The 20,579-nt window shown below is 35.8% G+C and overlaps 3 protein-coding genes across 3 annotated transcripts in view; 1 reads left to right on the top strand and 2 right to left on the bottom strand.

Annotated features, from left to right (window-relative positions):
• Positions 1-2,535: 2,535 nt before the first annotated feature.
• On the bottom strand, positions 2,536-3,586 carry LOC133529676 (H/ACA ribonucleoprotein complex subunit 2-like protein). The gene is made up of 2 exons (XM_061867447.1): positions 3,238-3,586; positions 2,536-2,814 (listed from the first exon to the last, which is right to left on the bottom strand). Exons 1-2 carry the CDS (start codon positions 3,471-3,473, stop codon positions 2,583-2,585), a joined length of 468 nt encoding a protein of 155 aa, XP_061723431.1. The 5' UTR covers positions 3,474-3,586; the 3' UTR covers positions 2,536-2,582.
• A 500-nt stretch (positions 3,587-4,086) lies between these two features.
• LOC133529457 (ADP-ribosylation factor-like protein 3) lies at positions 4,087-8,570 on the top strand. Its single transcript, XM_061867168.1, has 5 exons — positions 4,087-4,349; positions 4,429-4,689; positions 5,141-5,273; positions 6,148-6,251; positions 6,455-8,570. The coding sequence occupies exons 1-5, from the start codon at positions 4,344-4,346 to the stop codon at positions 6,497-6,499; spliced, it is 549 nt and encodes a 182-aa protein (XP_061723152.1). The 5' UTR covers positions 4,087-4,343; the 3' UTR covers positions 6,500-8,570.
• Positions 8,560-20,579, bottom strand: part of LOC133529456 (uncharacterized) — a 45,107-nt gene continuing 33,087 nt past the window's right edge. Inside the window, exons 6-8 of the mRNA XM_061867167.1 lie at positions 15,145-15,358; positions 14,415-14,542; positions 8,560-9,904 (exon numbers count right to left, since the gene is read on the bottom strand). Of these exons, the coding sequence (XP_061723151.1) occupies positions 9,824-9,904; positions 14,415-14,542; positions 15,145-15,358 (423 nt within the window). The 3' untranslated portion in view covers positions 8,560-9,823. The remainder of the gene's footprint in view (positions 9,905-14,414; positions 14,543-15,144; positions 15,359-20,579) is intronic.

The raw sequence follows: 20,579 nt of genomic DNA, 5'->3' as shown, positions 1-20,579 counted from the left end.
GACTATTTGTTTTAGTCAAGTAAGAAAAATATATGTTATTATTAATTATATTTCAAAGACCTTGGTTGTACTCGATACATGATTGAACGAAATCGGCTCGATAGAAAATAATTGCAAAGATTGGTCTTAAAATTACAATTAAACGGTTTTATGTCTTTATTGTTTTGACTTATGGGTCTGCAATTAAAATCACAATTACAAAACATTTATATCTAAACCGTGGTTGAGTAAAATATTACACCCAAATGTCTCTGTTTTACCACTTGTAACTACGGTGCTATTACCCATACAATTTCATTGAACATTTAAAATCTTTCAAACAGACTAGCATCTACTTAAAATGCTTCAAATTCTTATAACATCGCTACATTCGAAGACATTGAAAAAGATCTGTATTTTCTTACTATTTTAGGACATTAAATGTGTCTTTCTCTGGGAAAAGGACCCTTGAAAATCCTTGTTAGTTTCTAAAAGCGACATAAGGTCTGTTTTTTAATCTAATCGCAAGGACCTATAATTCCCTTTTTCTAGAGAAAGACTAAGTATTTTAACTATGATCTCAGCACTCATTCTAAAGCAGGGTTACTGTAAATGTTAATAATTGCTTCAATTACTAGTATGTACTAGAGGTTTATAGATTTCAGTAAATCCATATCTTACACATGACAATTACCTAGTCAGCGCTAGTAACTAAGCGGGCTAGGGCCTAGACAAGATTCCAATCGTTTGCGCCGTAGCGAACGAAACGGCAATCTCTCTCACTCTTCCATATTTTTTTTTATGATATGTCTGCTAGTTTTAAGGTACCTATTTATCTATGGGCCCTTAGTTGCCTGAAAATAAAGATTTTCATTTAATTTCATATTAGTGCGACAGAGATGCATTAGCGTATCGTTCACTACAGCGCAAACGATTGACATCTTGGCTAGGCACCTAGGTGTTCAAAATGATGTAAACACGCTTTTATTGCAGATGAAGTCAGTGTGTGCAGGTCATTTTGAATATGTCGCCCGCTTAGTAACTTCTGCTGATGACTGTATCGCTTTTTACGTTGTGCCTATAGAAGTGTTTAGAGTACGTATTGAACTTTCCTATGGTTTCTGTAATTTATTGGTACGAAGCCACTACCTCCGGTATGAAAACCGCGCGCTTACCGCTGGGCAATAATAAAAATTATGACAACTTAAGCTAATTTTACGGATTAACTCGCGTACTTTTATCACTACAACGGCATGTCTCTCGAGAACGCTACTCAGGCACAGCTTTTCAGGCAGTGCTTGAAAATGGAGACCTATGCTCTCCGAAACATGTTGCGCGAGTGAAAACAAGTGAAACCGTAGGTACAATTAGCTAAATGTTAATATGTCTCACGACAGTTTAATGACAACTGACGAACTTCGATTTTCGCGGTTACAGCCCTGGGGGCCGCGAAAATCGAAGTTCGTCAATTGCGGGCATTTTTCTCTGTCACTAATGACGTCTTAGAGAGAGTAAAAGAGAAAAATCCCCGCAATTGGCGAAATTAGGTTTTCGCGGTAGGCCTCCTGGTTTCGGCCTTAACACAGCGGATGAATGACGTCACTAGAACGTTGTTAATATTAACCACAGACAATAAATTAGTGGTTTGTGATGTAAACAAAATAGCGCGGTTTCCTAGAGGGCGGTGATTGAAGGAACATTCTTTTTGCGTCCGTAATATTACGGCCGCTAAATGACGGCACCGCTATTCTAGGAAACCAGAGCTTACGGCAAGTGAATCTCCTGAACCTATACTTACTCTACAATTATCTTCGTTATTTACTGAAATCTATTACCTAAGCCAATCTAGTGGATAGTTTAGGCATTCTAGTGAACTAGGGCATAACTAAAGTAATTGTATTTTGCCAATCTTCACTGTCAATAAGTGACAATCTGCCATTTTTTACATACCCCTAGATTTTAATAAGTGTAATAAATGTATGTCAAATAATTAAATTGTTTCTATGTTTTTGACTACCCACTTAGATAAGGGTCTCCTCACACCTATTGACGTGGAAACGGCAAAAGCCGATTGAAAGTTGTCTACATAATAAGAATGTCTGTCTTTTTTGCTCTTATTAGGCGGGTCCACACCAAGCGAGTGTCTCCATAGATAGACAGACCATCCCATCTCTTGCAGAAATTGCCGCATGAAGCCGATTGGCCTGTGTGGACGTAATGAGCAATTATTGCTGCTTTGTGGGAGACATCTCCACAAACTGATCGGTTTCACACAGTGATGTACACTAGGAGATCCCTACTTATGAACATACATCGCGAATTTTGGTGTGGTAGTTTTACACTGGCAAAGAAATAGGTTAAAACTATAAAAACTGATACTATTTTAACATTTCTAAGAACATTTGGAGCTTACTACCTATTTTTAATTTATAGTTTGGTAATTATTTTACAATAAAGAAAGTTATAAATACACAAAATCTTTGTCATCTAAAACCTCGATGTATCCTTATGAATTGCTAAAAGAAATTTCAGTTTGTGTTCTAATGAAAAACAAAATGTCATTAAAACATATATTTCCTTAACCTAACCTAAACTAACACTATTTATAATGGATGTCCAAGCAGTTTTATTTCACTCTTCACTTCATCATATAAATCCTTGTATTCCTCATGTTCCTTGACAAGGACCATGATGCAGCCTCGCATGGTGCCCATTGCGGCTCCGATGTCTTTGCGGCTCGGCGTGTAACAGTAGGGAACATCTTTCTCTTCACAGACGGCGGGGAGGTGGCACATGATCTCGATTGGAGATATGTCACCGGCAAAGAAGACCATTCTGTAAAAGACAAATGAATGTGATACTACCGTTCAACACTAACACAGTATGAATGAAGAGGAAGGATGATAAAATAACATCTTACAAGTAGAAAGTAATTATAAAAGAACCAAGGAATATGAAAGTGTGTTTATAATCAAGATCTTTTCACAAACTATTGATTCACCAGAATGTCGCATTTTACTTAATTTTATTTAATTACTTATCCACTGCAATGAATCTTAGAAACACTAGTAGTATTTTTTATTCTTATTTACTATGTATTAAACGCTGATATTCATATCGTTAACGTATTTGAAGCATCAAATGACGTTGAATGTTTAAAATTAGGTACTCAAATTACGTGAGAGAATCTGCTATACTTTTATAACCAATTAACCATGATAACATAACCTCAAAACTACAACAACAATATTTACTTACCCCTTTTCACCAAGACGAAGTTGCTTTTGCACAATTTTAAGCCCGTTCCTAATATAATTCTTATGCCCGCTAGATTTCTTGATGAGCTTGTATATCTTTTTGCTCAATTTCTTCGGCGCCATAGGCTTCGCAATGACGCTACAGTGGTCGACCTTTTCATCGTAACTTTGAGGTTCCCCTTTCACACTGGTGTCCATGTCCTCTTGTTCTACCGGTTCTTGCTTTACTTTGCCCATTTTCACGAAAGATAACTTTGGAGAAGAGTTTTAAATAAAAACACGTGTTTAGTTTACAAATGCAAACGCGCAGCGACCAAGTGCGAGCATGGGGTCTAAATTGAATTGAAATTGACAGTAGCAATAGCAAAACGTCAAATGAAGATTTCGTTCAGAAATACGGGAAAGTGTAAACTTCCTATATTACTTTACTATTTGGTGTAAAGTTGTAAAGCAACAACAAGAATATATAAAGTTGTGTTATAATGGTTATCTATTCATTTTAGGTAGTTTTAATCCATTTAAGTAAAATTAAAATAGTAAAAAATGCCAATAGTTTATCGATATGACTTTACCGAATTTGGCCACAAATTTTGGTTACTCATTGTAAATCGTACATAAAATGTGGCTGGTGTGTGTGGCTACGGTGACAGCTGGCTTAGACTCCATCTTTAGGAATATTATATCTATGGCGGAGGGTTGGCGGAGGGCCTCGGTGTAAACAACAGAAAAAAGAGAATTTCTGAACCAATATGTTACGTTCTACGCTTGTAGTCGAAAATAATAGGTATACAATTAATCATTGTATTTAATGATTTTTGGGACCTTAAGTTTGCATAAAATTTGAGTAAAACAAATTATAAGGATAAAAATTTAAAAAATACTATAAGAAAATATCATAGATTGACAAATTTACGTAAAAAGAGACTTATTAGATTTGACAACTATGACGTTGTTGCCATGGAAACATCGATACGCCAACAATTTTTCTGTTACACGCGAAGCAGTAATTCGATTAATATGTCCAAGTCTTTAAACATTTATTAATTAGGTACCTATCAACTGTTCGTGGCATTGTGATCGTAGCTATTCTAACACCTGTCGTTCTCTATGATGGTAAGTTGGGCAAAATACTGATATGCCTTACACCAGCTGCAAAAGTATCTGTAAACTTCAATTTTCCTCTAATTCTCAGGGTCTATTGAACATACTGAAGAAGTTGCGTTCTAATCCTGAGAAAGAGCTAAGATTGCTGCTCCTAGGGCTAGATAATGCTGGTAAAACGACGCTTCTGAAGCAGCTAGCATCTGAAGATGTGACACATGTGACTCCAACAGCTGGGTTCAACATTAAGTCGGTGTTGTCCAGTGGCTTCAAGCTCAATGTATGGGATATCGGCGGACAGAGGAAGATTAGACCTTACTGGAGGAATTATTTTGAAAATACTGATATTCTAGTAAGTATTTTTTAGACTTGTTGTTTTCATGGTAGGTGGTGGTTTGCCCATTGAAATGTCGAATAAAGTAATGCTTACAGTACAATTCTTTAAAAAAATGTTGCTTACATCCTTTGTAAAAGTCCATTCCATTTTACTAATTTATTATTAATATTTTGCTTTACTAACTCTCCTTGTTTCATTATTTTATATCATTAGACAAAAACATTATTAAAATTATGTGAGCCTAAACTTAACAGATATGCAAGTTCCAGAAAGTTTTCAGAAAGTTAGTAAAGTTCTCAGAAAAGTTTCAGGAAAATTTCACATAAAACAAAGGAAATTTTAATTTTGTAATATAATTTATTTTTAATTTGATTTGAAATTTTTCCATGTGGAAATTTTGCAGTTTTGGATAATTTGCAATGGCACATCTGTACATGATTCTTATCTGTTCTTATAACTATTTCAGATTTACGTAGTAGACTGCTCAGACCATCAAAGGCTGGAAGAGACAAGTCAGGAGCTGTCAGAATTGCTGCAAGATGACAAGCTTCGAAATGTACCACTTCTAGTCTACGCTAACAAGCAGGATTTGTCTACTGGTGAGCATAATGATTACAAAGTAAGGTCAGGTGTGATAAAAGGAACATAGTTTTATTTCACGCAGGAACTAGCAGAGAGGGAGAGAGTAGCATAATTAGAAAGTTTTGTAATAAACTAAAATATTGACAAAAGGCTTCTGTGTCCCAGGCAGGAAACAAATCTTTATCTTGAGACATCTCATATCTAAAACAAAGACTACTTAAAAAATACAAATCAGAAAAACAAAATAATTATATTTCTTAAATAATTAAGTTCTGTAATAGTGCCTTAATCTCTTCTTCTTCTTAATCTCTTCTCTTCTTCTTTTTCCTTTCTTTCTTCTTCTTTTTCTTTTTTTTTTCTTTTTTCTTAATCTCTTGTGTTGTCTGGAAGAGATCGCTTTTTAGCGATAAGACCGCCTGTTGTTACCTGGTTCTATTTTCCTTTAAAATTCATTTGTAGTTTTACATGTATGTAAAATGTATAATTGTTGGTGCAATAAAGAATATTTACTTACTTACTTACTTAATGAGCTTAAGAGGTGAATAAGTTATTGGTAAAAAAAAAATTTTGGTTCAAACTTTGATCGGTGACTACTTTTCTTTCCACAGGCAACTAATACTCATCAAGACAATTCTAAAAACGCCAAACACGATTAGGTTGCGTTGTTTCATCACAGAGTTCCTATGGCCACCTCCTGTCTCCATCATCAGATCAGCTCGATGGTACCATAATATTGCATTGTCACCCGACTTACAAATGCATGCAAATTTTCAGCTCAATCGGAAATCGCGAAGTGGGTACACCCACACTAACAAACTTACTATCAGGGCAAGTTAAATAAAATCTTATAAAAAAGGAAACTGACAACTGACTGACTGTTTCCAATTTCAGCATTACCTGCAAGTGAGGTGGCCACCCATCTCGGTCTACACCTGATCAGGGACCGCACCTGGCAGATACAGGGCTGTGTGGCTACCGACGGCACCGGAGTTAAAGTAAGTTCCACCACAGATAAGTCAATTATTACATAGATCAGAAGTCTCTAATCTACGGCTGCCCTTACTCCTGTGGAAAGAAAGCGGGGAAGCTAAAGCCAATATAATTAATTAGTCATTGTTGTGTTTAGTTTTTGACTAAGTACTTAGGTTACCTACATTCATTTTACTTAGATTTTACATGATTTTTTTTCTTCTTTTAGGAAGGAATGGAGTGGGTTTGCAAGAACATCCCAGTTAAAAAGTAATCAAATGACTATTATCAATATCATAGTTGTAATTTGCTTTGTAATTCACTAGAGATAGAAAGTTGCCACATTTTTGATCTCATATCTCAAAGGCTTAATATAGATAAGATATTATTTTTATTACGTTTAGTTAAATATGGAAAATAAGATTTCAAATGATCGAAAGAAATGAAAGAATTAGACTAATATTGAGTAATAGTATTTTTACTAAAAATAGTAGTTGTTTCTTTCACAAGGGAGCTAAGGCCTTAAATTCCACTATTTGTGTGCAGCAAATGAAAGATTCTATAAACTGGAATCTTAAGCGTGGTGAGTGTTTCACGGCACGAGAGGTGTCCACACATTTTCTGCCGAGAAAACAAAAAAATCACTGCATAGAAAATACAAGCTGTAAAATATGACGAATGCTATCAAAATTAACGAGAAGCATCAAGTGCTTCTCGTTAAATTTTGCAAAAAAAAAATTAAGATTGTCATTTTTAATTCTCATAAAATAACATAAGTAGGTACCTATTATCATAAACATTTTCATATCAAGTCATTTTTAAATAAATAATATTATAGACAAAATAAATGAAGAAATCCGTCCGAAGTAGACATTGTATAATTTTTTTTTGTGTTAATCTTGATTGAAAATCAAATTATCAAATGTGAAGATTGACCAAAATGGATAGTACTTACATTAAAATATATAGTACAAAATTATGTATAAGGCTGAAATTTATCAATACATACCCGAGTTGAAATGTATAAAATGTATATATTTATAGAAATGGTTTTGCACTGATAATCATTGTTCATCATGAATCTAATAATGTATCTTCACTATTACCACTTATAGGTGTTTCAACTTTGCCTGAATAAATACATTTATAAGTACCCCGTTTTTTAAAGATTAGAAATTTTCTAACCTTATTCCTATGATATCTAATATTGTATATCTATAGTACCTACAATAAAATGTAAACGACACTATAATTCAGTTCATAGTTAGTCAGATTTCATTTTGCAGGAAAAAAGTTCCCACTACTTTTGAGGTTATAAAACACAACACAATTGTTAGCAGTCTCGAACTAACAAAAATGTAGGTAACTAAGTATACAAATCGTATCTTTACTAGGTAGTCGTATAATACTAATTATGCGAATCGCGGAAAATTTCCAAAGAGTTGGCAAAGTTTTCGGAAATATCATGAAACATGTACAAAAATAAAGGAAAGATTTTGGTAATAGAAAATTTCGATTCTCATACAAAATATGCGAAGTTTCCGAAATGTTTCCATGTGGAAATTTCGAAATTGTAGAAACTTTCCGACGGCATCAGTGGTACTAAAACGCGTAAAATGTTGTAGCCACAAATTGAGTCGCTTAACTTCACACTCGGACAAAGCCTCTGTCAGACTGGGTCTGACTTGGGGCACTAGTGTTCCATACATCAATTAGCGGTACTGATAATTCCGCTACTCGATGCTAGAAGAGAAGTCAACTACGAAAATAATAAGCGTTTTGGTACCAAAACTGATGTATGGAGTGAGCACTTTTTGTTACTTATTTCTCTATGCTTGGAGCAACTGTCAGTAATAGGGTAGAATGTAGATATTTCCTAATATTTAAATCGTCTCGGGTCAGAGGTGTAGGGTTAGAGCCGGTGTAGCTTTATTTGACGTTCATAAGCGCATTGTAATATGTCTACTTGAATAATAAACTATCTTTATCTTTAAGAGGGCATAGTAGATTAGTCCGAGTTTGAAGTTAAGCGACTCAATTTAACAGCTTAAGTAGATGAAGTTGAAGGTAGTGTGTCGTGTGAAGATAGTGCACGTCAACTTCCATCTTTGACGGTCAAAAAATGTGTCCAAAAAAGTGCAGTCAGCTGAGAAATTTGAAGCAGGTAGTAACTTAACGTCAAAATTTCGTTTACAATAACATTCTTCTAACTCAGTATTTCAAAGTTGAGAAAAGTTCATTAGTTCAGTAATTTGTCGGGCAAAGTTGTTTTTTATATTATTAGAAACTTAGTTGTTAGAATTTCTTCCAATTGCGTTACTGAATAAAAGAACGTTTTCAGTCAATTGTTTATTTTATTCCATTTTATTTATACTTAATATAATGTAGGACGGGATACACTGATACATATTTACACGATCACAACCGCTTATAAATGAATCTAAATATATTTTGAGGTCAATCAACTTTATTTTGTACGTCGTTACCATGGTTACGTATCTTGGACAGCTCCTGGAACACTTAGGCAGAGGTAGGTATGTGAAAATTGAACACTAATAAGCAATTTTTACAGAGTTAATACTATTATTTTATGGGATATAAATTATACAAAATTATTGTATATCTAATAAACAAAAGTTGGCACTAAAAGAACATCTACAAAAGTTAACATTTTTCGGCAATTACTAGCTACATTTTGTGGGCCATATCTACTTGGCCACTGAAAAATTCACATGTATGTTTGATTAAATGATTATGTATGAAACATTGAAGACATTATTTTTCATAACGTTACATATTTTTTCATGAGACAACGGAATAGAATAACATCAACAAAAAGTTGATTGACCATTCAATATGATACTTAATCAATAAGAATTAAACAGATAAGAAAATAACCTTAAAAAATTAGAATAATGTTTCAGAAAATGTTACAAATGATATGATGAATAAAGATTTTTTTAATTGCGTGAAATTACCTACAATGTTTATATCTTGTCTTTATCGAAGCAGATGTTGAAAACAACAATATTGTGTAGAGATTATACAGGAGAAATATAGGATGTGTGAAAATGAGTAAAGGTCTTAAGTAAGAACCAGAAAAGGAAAATATGTGATATTTTAGCACCAATGTCCAGCAAAATTATAGTTTACCCTTAAGTACTTTAAAACTTAGTACATAAATTAAATCTATTTATTTCAGTCACGTAATAAAATGCTTCCGAACCTATTAAAAATAGGATTTGTAAGTAGATTGGAAATTTCCTTTGAGTGACTTTGTAATCGTATGTAAAATTTACCATATAAATATTACTTTACATTTAAAAACTAAGGGAAATCAAAATATGTATAGTCAACATATTCAAAAATACATTTTCAAATTATATTATAATGAAATTAATGATTTAAATTATTAAAATAATAATAAATATTATTATTAAATATGTATAGGTTACAATCTCAATTCACTGTGTTCCCTGTACTTCATTAAATTATAAAAAACCTAAAACTTGCAAGCGAATATCGACTCTTGTCCTAATTAATAAGGTTTAAATTCGATAAGCATGGACGGCGAGTGTTGCCACTTATAAAAATTGGTTTATAATTCACTGTGGTATACTTCTGTGGTGACTTTCAGTTCGTGTTCGTGGAACGAAGCACAGTCTGCGGGGTACTTGGCCTGAAAATAGAAAAAAAAAGTTAAAATATCCTCGTAAGAAACAGCCATTTTTGCGGTTTTGAATTTAGAACTTTCTTTTACTTCTATAAGTTTAGTGTTAAAACACGAATATACTAATTTAAAAAAATTATACAGTTATAAATTTAATGTTTGTACAGCTTCGATAACTTTTTTTTATACCGCGTCGGTAGCAAACAAGCATACGGCAGCATAGAAACGTTGCTATAAGCGGCACCCGGCACCGTATTTCAATTCGCTTTGGGTTAAATTACTCTCTATTAGTTTGCTCAGTCAATCTTTGAACTCCAACCACTCCCGTACCTATTACTGAGAATTCATCAATCTTGGGTTTAAATGAATTCCTCCGAAATTAAAGAATGGCTGTATAAATAGTTAAAACATTAACCTCGTAAATTTTTCCTTTTTTTAATATGAACCTTGTTATATAGAGAATTGGGATTAATTTCGTTTGTTTGAGAAAGCAATAAAACAAGAAATGCTACTTTATAAAAGGTTCTAATAATCCAGTAACTTTGTCGACTTTTGTAATTTGGTTCATTTGCGTCAAATCCGGTAGTTCTAATTTTTTGCACACTTGTTTATGATGGTGGATGGTGGCTCAATAAATAATCCAGGTGTTTGACCTTGAGCGCCCAACGCAATTTTGTCAAAAACCACGAAAATTTCGGTTTTTTTAGATTTGGACTTTTACAACCCTAAAGGACTAGATTTGATATTAACTTTTCGAGGTGTTTTCAAAGTAGGTAAAATTTGCTACAGTACGAGACTAGAATTGTCTATGTAGACCCAATAGTTTCCGAGATAAAGCCTTTCAATGTTCATAAAAGAGGGGGAAAAGATCTATGCCATATTTTTTCCGGCTCTTAGGAACTAGGGCAAGTTATATATCATTTTGGTATAATTTAGGGAAGAGGTATTCATTTTTGAAATATTCGGTATACCTTTTCATACAAAAAAAACTATTTTTTGCACTATAAATGAAAATCATGTACGGTATATGTATTCATATTGACAATTTTGGCCTTTACAATCGCAGTGATTTGCACTAAACTGGACAATTGGGTACTTGACACATGTTGAATATTATAACATAATTTAGTTCAATGGATAGAAAATGAGCCATCTATTATAAAAAAGTGGAATTCAAAAAATTATAAGTATTGAGATTATAAAAAAATACAATGTTCCAAAGGCTCAAAAAAATTCTTTTTTTGTGTTTCGAAAATGGAAAAGAAAATAGTACCATTCGAATCCTTATATTTTATTGAAAAATAAATTGTATCACAACTATACACATAAACGCAATATTTCAGAGTCAACATGGCAATTTCCTTGATCTTCCATACATTTAGGACAGACTTATGTAATGTGACGTCACATTACATTATCATTTTGTAAGAAGCGTTTCAATCGTCGAGTGCGAACGTCAGACTTTAACTCTCATTTCTGACCTATGTTGCTTATATGCCATGAGTCCTATATACTCATTTGATCCTCTGGAAAATCAAGATAGTTTGACATTATTTACAAACAAGTACCCGTCAAAAATATTTTTGACACACACTTTTATTGCCAACTGCACTTTCTCATTTTTGTACGTTTATCAAGTGAGACCTTTCAAATGAGCCTAAACTCAATGTGTTTACGTTTTCCCATCGAAAAGTTCCTTTGGCTACCTTCCGACTGCGTCATCAGATCAGCTCCATGTTAGCATACTATTGCATTGTCATCGGAAATACGGAAGTATACCAAATTTCAGCTCAAACAGACACCAGGAAGTGGTTCAAATTTATGTTACAAGATTTGAAGCACATATATACTCGTATATGTAGATTTATACAAAGAAGATAAGCGTTGAAGCTAAATAAAAGTGTTTAAAAAATACAAACAACAAATAGGTACTAAAACTCTCTAAGTGTTATCGACAATGATTAAAATATCTCGTCTCTACCTCGTGGCTACCGGGCCAAATCAGCTTTGTTTGACCTAAGGAACAACCGTGCCAAGCGGCATCGCCTGAGACAAAAGTGCATACTCACTCCACTTGCTTCCGCTACTAATTCAAGTTGGAAAAAATATAAACTTTGAAAGGCTTTATCTCGGAAACTATTAAGGCCCACAGAGACAATTCTAACCTAGTATTGTAGCAAATTTAGTCTACTTAATAAAACTTGGATTATTCATTGGCATTCATAAGCAAAAATCAGAACTACCGGTTTTGACGCAAACGCTAATGTATAAAGTTACTGAATTATAATTAGATTGATGTGTACCTAATCCACGAATTTCGTATAGAGACAATTCGTTTAATGGCTCCTCTTCACGATGGCCCAGCGTAGGCCAGTCCAAGGGACGCATTTATGCGTTAGAGGGAGCAAGCGATATTGCTATCTCATTCCACTGCATAGCTGTGTCCCTTAGACTGGCGTACGATGGGCCATCGTGTAGAGGAGCCCTAAGGAAAAAATAGTAGGTACATGATATAAGAGTCCTCTTTATAGGACTCCAGTCTACAAAATAATCAGGTCTCAATAAGAACTGAAGTTTCCTTAATGACTAGAGTCTCGAGTCTTAAACATCACTAACTAAAGTAAACGCGATATTCACTTATATAAGTTATTTAGGTATCGTACTGTAAATCCCCTTTTGCAGTTTATTCACAACGAAGAGATATACAATGGCTTGGTTTCAAAAGTTCCAGTTTAAGAATAATACTGGCGTTAAATATAAGTATTTACCAGACAAGGGCACACACTTAATACTAAGACTAAGTTTTGTGATAGATGCCACTATTGCCAGTGGAATAACAACCAAGAACAATAACCCCCCGACTTAAGACGCGAGTCAATATTATCGGTAGGTACACGCAAGAAGATGTTGATAAGTCGAAATATAACATTGAAGAGATTTGATCTTAAAATAGAATTACATAAGGCTCAAATTTCTTCAATGTTTTCTCTCGTCTTTCTCGAGTTATCAACTTTCCGCCGTCTACGGAATTTTGACGAAAAAGCTGCAACGTGTTTACTCAGCTTAATGAATGTAAAACGTTGTCAAGCATGCGTCTAACATAGGGAGTAAGGAGGCGAATGTAGTATCGTTATTGCAGTTACTTGATTGTAAATCTTATGGCAATGATTATAAGCTCTAACATTAGACAGTTAAGAAAATTGCAGTTAGTAGGTCAAAATGTCGGCAAGACATTTAAGGAAAAGCTGTGAGATTTATTAAATTGAATGTCTTGTAGGTACTTGTATGTTTTCGTTTGTTGTTGCTCGCTAATTTATATTGGGTTAATTTATTTTTCATCACACTTGCTCGAAAAAGTTCTTATTTCATGCAGGTGTGCTGAAGGACAAAGGCCTATTTTGTCCCCGCGGGAGTTATGGATTCTGAAAAAAAAGGTATATAGCTTTTTTTTTTAATTATGTCACTTATTCATACAAACCAAGTAGCATAAATTAGTTTAATTTTCAAAATACTGACGTTTATAAATCAAAATTTTTGTTTATGTTTAAAATTATTTAATTTGGTAATTTAACAGCCGTTTAATTTTTTTACATAATTTTCAATCGTGGCTGAATGCCGAATAGGTCTGTGCCTTCGATGCCTCACCTGCCAAGAAATTACAAAATGGCGGACGAATGTTTGATATGTCACCGTATTTAAGAATTATTTTGCTAAAAAATATTTTTTTTTCCCAAGTGTGATGAAAAACATTGTGTGTAACTCCGGGGGTAAGAATATTGCAAACTCAGGTCTTTAATTCCCTCCACCCTCCGGCTGTCGGGTATTACCACCCTGCTATCTAAAATTTCACTTACCCCCTCGTTGCACAATGTAACTATTCCTTCCTTTTTCCGATTAAACCAGAATTTGTCGAGAGGATTAATAACGTCCTAATTGCTTCAACGTAATTAGAAATATCATTTTACCGATAGTTTTTGATGCGAGTTCGGTGTTCAATCAAGAACAGCGATTCATCGGTTGTAAAAGATGTGTAAGGCCTGATAATTTGAGCCTTTAGTTGGATTGGACAGCAAGTTTTGCTGTACGATGTTATGTGATAACATAATTGTTAAAAGTCAACTTTTGATAATGACAGCGACCGCATACTACGAAGGTGTGTAGAGTCAGACCAAGCTAAGTTGGCAGCCATTTTGATAGCCCAGCCTGTGCAAGTGTTGAGTAAAAGTCATAATTTCATAGAAGTTTGACGATTGAAATAGCTCTAGAATAAATGTAGACTGTAGCACAGAATAAATAAATGTAGTCTAGGCTATCAAAACCGCTGCCAACTTATCTTTGTCTGACTCTAGAGTCCACAGTCTACATTAACCGTCTAATTCGAAACCCGAATCCAATCAATCGATCTTTTGTATCGATGGTAAAATTACAGCAAATGCCCCAACTTATGTACCCACGTCCCCATAATGTTTGGCATAGTGGATACTTATGTGTACAATGATGAACGACTTTGGTAACTCACCTCACAGTTGACGTCGCTTTGGATCGCGTTGTAAAGGTCCCAGAATCCTTTTCCATTTTGGAAGCTCAGCGCGGCCGACGCCGCCATACTGGCTACCTTTGTGAGACCCGCCTTGAAGCCGGGTAGTCCTGGTACAATATTAAATTAAATTGAATTGCTTCTATTTAAGACCACTTAAGGATCAATAATATCCTTAGTTATAAGGATATTATCACGATTAGTAACAGTTAAATATACTTACGAGTAGGTTTTAAAAAAAGAGAGGTGTTATATGTTTGAAACCAATGTCTGGCTGTCAGTGGCATTATAGCTCTGCAACGGACGACACGATTTCGATACGGGTTGAGCCCGCATCGAAATCGGGTCATTCGTTGGATTGCTACGATGCCACCGACAGACAAACAGACAGACATTGACTTCAAATATACCTATAAACCCCTCTTTTTGCGTCTGATTTTTAGGCCCTTAAAAACAGAATTCTGTTTCAGTATCTTTTAGCATGATTTTAGCTGCTAGTAGTTTTAGTATGTTTGTAGTTTTAATGTGTCTGTTAACCAGATACATAAGATGCTATTGGAAATGCAATGCCACCACTGAATGGTTGTAGGTTGTAAGCTCTGTAGGCTCTGTCACGCGGTCCTCGAAACTGTTGCAATCCTTGCGGCTGACGAGACTTGATCTTCTGGGTTTATTAAAAATAATACTTTGGCTACAAGTGTATCCAACTTACCTTGCTTGTCTTGATCGTGGTGCCTATTAACCAGACACATCAGATGCTCTTGGCAATGCGGTGCAGCCACAGAATGCTTGTAAGCGCGATACACCCTCAACACTGGCTCAATGATCTCCAAGTTGAGTGTGTCTGTCACGCGGTCCGCGAGAGCGTTGTAGTCCCCGCGGCTGGCCAGGCTGGCGGAGGTCGTTTGAGCCATCTTCAAAGTTTGCTGTGGAGGGATATTTATATTAATAACGTAGTACTGGACGGGAGACCTTGCTAAAAGTCAGAAGTCACAAGGTAAAAATGACGATATCATTAGAATAGCCGCAATCAAACGGGTATAAAATGGATGGAAACCTACATCTATAGGATTCAATAGGGCTTAGAAGAAGAGAATACGTAGAACTGGAAAAGACGTTTCTGAGCGATAAGGCATGTGGACTAGTCTACCGCTCATTAAATATAGGTATATAATTATTAATTTTTAATTTTCTGTTTTGTTGAACAATTAAGAACATTTGTATTGTTTCTATGGCTCCGAATACCACCCTGAATTAGGATTATGACTGTCTTTGTGGCATAGCATAAGGATGCCGCAGGCGAGGTGTCTAGTACAGGACAGCGTGGAGCGCGCTTCATACATAATACCTATAAGTAAATATGTAGGTAGGTATAGTCAGTCATAAGCTCACGAACAGCCCTCTCACTAACCAGCCCAGTTGCCATAACCAAAAGCTGCTAGGCTAAAATTATAATATAAGTTAGTTGCAAAACACATTGTAGTGAGCTAGTGAGCAATGCTAAGATATATCATTAACATTTATCTTTCACCGCTCGAATGATCTTGAACGATTTATCATTATCACGCAATAAACATATCTAATTAACTTTGCGTTATTTGAGGAGATTAAGTTCTAGATGAGCTACTAAATTTAATATAGGTAGTCATTATTATGAAAATATACTGTGGCGACTTGTGGCCAAATAACATTCATCACAGGCCATATCTCATTTATACGCTCGCTTTCGAAGTTACCCTACGCACTTACATCAAAAACCCTCATTACACTAGAACAGTGGTTCCCAAAGATGACTGACAAGAAAAATTGACAAATTCAGGACCCCTTGGCCATCTTAAGTGGGAAATATACCACGTGATCGTCCATAAAAAAAGAGAAAACATTTTTCCACTTCTAAATATTTTGGATTCTCCATGATTTTTTTAGTATGTTATTGACACAATGAAAAACTAGGTTTTTCTTTTTTTTTTGTAGTGCAAATTTTGAAATAAACCTAGAATGTATTATGCTGAAGCGATCAACATCAAAATCAAAGTGATTTGTTAAGATTTAGTTAGTGGGAAATGTTTTCTCCCGAAATGGAATGTCATAGAAAAAGTACCGTTATTTCTTCTGGGTCACAAACCTATTCTTCCCTCTTAAAAAGGGAGCATAAAATATAATTGATAGATAACGCTCAGGCCGCCCGCCGGTCGGGCGGAATGTCGTTTTGTTTCAGGGCCCACTTAATATTCGCTCGCGACGCACCCATACGGTCACGACCCATAGTTTGGGAAATGCTGCACTAGAAGATATATCAGAGTTGGCTTTATTCAGGGTAATACACAATACAAATCATTCAGATTTCAGATAAGCACTGAACCCATTACCTAGAACGAAGCGATCCCATTACGGTAGATAACAAAGGCCTGTACTGTAACATATTAGCTGGCTATAAATAAGGGCCGGCTCGGCAAATGGACACCTTTAACGCAGACTATATACGAGTGTAAAATACAGAAGTTTAGTTTCATGTGTGCGAAACTTATATCACAATTTTATACCAATAGCAATTCAAACAAGTCACTATGTATATAATTTCTACGGACAGTATTCAACGCAAATGCAAGTTACATATGGTTTGCTATTACGTAATTAATTAATTATCCAGTTAACTCCCGATTCGCCGGATTTTTGTTTCGTCGAATTCTCGTTTCACCGGAATTTTGCAGTTAAAGAATATCAAGCAAAACTATGGAAATATCGTGGCTTTACCTGTATCAAGTATTAATATTTAAAAATATTAGTGGTAACACGTTGTAAAAAAAAAGAAATTTTTTTTTAGTGCAAACCTCCAATTATCTGTTAACCTGTTGCTACCGGTGGGAACCTATAATTGGCTCTTTGTTATTATATATATATATAACTATTGTACAATTTATAGCTGTTGGTTCTCCGAACAATAAGTAAATAAATCTATTACATAAAATTACACTGTTTTCTTTTATGCATTTTACATATGAATCGAACTGATTTCTAGGTAATTGTAGTTACTAGTTACGTCCTATTGTGCAACAACAATTAAATAATAATTCATGCAATAATAAAATATAACCACACGTTCTCTTTACTCAACTGATATTATTTGCATATTAATATTTCCGACCAAACAAGAATCCGATGAAACAAGATTCCGGCGAATCGAGAACTTTTATATACAACCCGTTTGTTGTAAGGAGAGCCATACTGAGGTTTGAGCTTGATTTTTTAATCTAAGTCTAATCCTATAAAATGAAGACAAAATCGTGTTTGTAAGCTAGGCACTGAAGATAGATTAACCCGTCCCGTCCTTAAAGTATCATATCATGCATTAGATTCTAATGTTACCTCCAAACTAAGGCCCGAAAACCTGACAATTCGATCCGCGAAAAGTGGCAATTTACTTGCAATCGGGAAAAGGAAGCGAAAAAGTTGGGAGACCTTTGCATAGTCTATCTAATATATATTTAGTATTTAATATATATCTAATATACTTCTATTAGATAAAACTCCGTCACTTAACAATTCTGGAGCCCTATTGGATATAATTGTAACTGTGTACAGCCCTTGATTAAGTGCAGGATACTTCTACGAATTTAGTGGTAATTTAATTAGTTAGGTAGTTTAATTTGTTTAGGGATTTTGCTAGTTTTAGTAGTTTTTTAGGAGTCCGTTTTCTGTACCGTGACAGTCTCTGTGTATAGTAGTGATTAGGGAGACGTTTAGGTATAAATAGCTGTGATCACAAAATACGGACATTTTCAACGGTTCCCAAATAAAGGAAAAAGCCTGTTTATAAAGGAATGAAGCATGCTTCTTTATTTTTTTTTAAACGTAAATGTGTGAAAATTTAATCAAACGAGCAGACAAATCTCCTGATAGTAAGCAATTCGTCGGCTGAGAATACGTTTGTCATATCCATTTTTGAGAAAAATCGTTTTTAATAATTTCTAAAATAACAAAAAATATGCTATTCAAATAACAAGGGTGTATCTTGTTATTAACGTCTCGAGCACGGACAGGGAGTAGTAGAGAAATACCTTAAGTGTGAGAGTATAAGAACGTATATTCTGTAAAAACCTGCCTATATATACACGTTAGGTTGCGCTGACACAAACACTATGCGTTTATGTCGCAGTAAACCATAGCGTCACTGCTAAACACGGAAAGTGGCTAATTGCCATATTACATTATTTATTTATTTAAGCGTATGGCGTAACATTGTTGGCAATATTAATATATTACGAGTATCTATATAATAATAATACCAGGAATGACGATATGGTCAGTGAATTTGGGGAGGTGGTAAAAAGCGCGGAATCAACATGGAGTGAGAATGCAGAAATAGATGACCTGTGGATGAGCGTCAGAACGGTGCTAACAGTCACTGTCTGCTCAATTTTCGGTTACCAGGAAACTAAGACCCAGGATTGGTTCGCTAAAAACTCAGAGCATTAAAAACCTCTTCTTAACTCCAAGCGTGAAGCTGCAATGAAACACCGCATGAAACCCACTCTTTAAACGAGGGAAGACCTTAAACACGCCACGTCAACGCTACAGCGAAACGCACGATACTTTGCAAATGTGTATTGGACGAATGTGTTCAGAAATGCGCTGACGCCGGTAACTTTAGCGGTATCTACTCGGGTATCAAGTAGGTTCTGGGTCCTGTAGCTAAAAAGACAGCCCCTCTTAAAGAAGTGAACTGCCGTCAACTCGGACGATGGGTGGAACATTACACCAAACTCTATTCAAACCCAATTGCTATTGACTCAGAGGCCTTAGTACACACGCCAAAACTTGTAACTCGGGTCGAACTAGAGGTGCCATCTTCTATAGAGGAATTTTATAAGGCAGTGAAGCAGTTGAAACGCGGAAAGAGTCCTGGCAGTGATGGTACTCAAGCAGACATAAAGCTCGAGTGTGTGGGCATTCTGCAATGTCTGTTGTTGAAATGCTGGGAGAAAGGAATGTTCCCACAGGATATGCGTGATGGTAACATCATCACGTTGTACAAAGGGAAGGAGAACGCGGTGATTGCAACAATTACCTGAGCATTTCCCTCCCTAGTATTGTGGGCAAGTTATTCGGTCGGGTAGTTCTTTCAAGGCTACATCAACATGCCAATCGCGTATATCTCGAAAGCCAGTGTGGATTCCGTGCCCAGCTCTTACATTTGCACTCTGATCTTTACACTTCACTCTTTCTTTACTTCAATCTTTACACAGCAGAGAATACCCCTTGTTGTTGCGTTCTTTGACCTGAATAAGGCCTTGGACACCGTCAGCAGGGAAGGGCTATACTCGGTACTAGAACTCATTGGATGCCCACCAAAACTATTGAGTCTTGTGAAGTCGTTTCACGAGGGTATGGAAGGTGCAGTGGTGTTCAACGGTACCGTGTCTGATCCATTCTTTATGCGTCGAGGTATTTTTTTTATACTACGTCGGTGGCAAACAAGCATACGGCCCGCCTGATGGTAAGCAGTCTCCGCTCTCGTTGAGGTGTTCAGCAAGGCTTCGTACTGGCACCTATCCTGTCTGGTATATTCTTCTCGCTACTTTTAAAAATTACGTTCGGTGACGACCAACAGGGTACCCATCTTCATATGAGGGCTGACGGAAAACTTTACAATGTATCACTACTAAGTCTAAACAAAAACGAGACTATTTATTCGTTGACAGTTTGCTGTTTGCCGACGACACAGCCTTCATTGCCACATACCAGCTCGAGTTTCAGACCATTATGGACAAGTTTTCACGTGCTTGTGCTCTATTCTCTATGTCCATAAATCCCCGGAAAACTATTGTGATGGCTCAAGGGTGTGCGTCAATCCTGTTGGACGGCGCCCCGCTCGATAAGGATTGCGCCAAGCGAGACATGCACGCCTTTAATATCCCGGTTCACAAATGGGAGCTTGCCGAGGACAGAGTCAAGTGGCGCAAACAGGTATTCGACGGACGTAAAATTCACGACGACGCTTGGTTTAAGACACTCGTAAGTAAGCGGGCCAAGCATCATCAGCCAGACACCTGTTCGCCACGGGCATACTACACCTGCCTGGCTTGTGGTCGAGTTTGCCGCTCCCGTATTGGCTCAGCCATGAAAAACGTTGTCGCCCCACCTGAC

Source organism: Cydia pomonella, chromosome 21 (genome assembly GCF_033807575.1).
Source record: "Cydia pomonella isolate Wapato2018A chromosome 21, ilCydPomo1, whole genome shotgun sequence".
NCBI lineage: Eukaryota > Metazoa > Arthropoda > Insecta > Lepidoptera > Tortricidae > Cydia > Cydia pomonella.
This window is presented reverse-complemented; position numbering and strand designations above follow the sequence as displayed.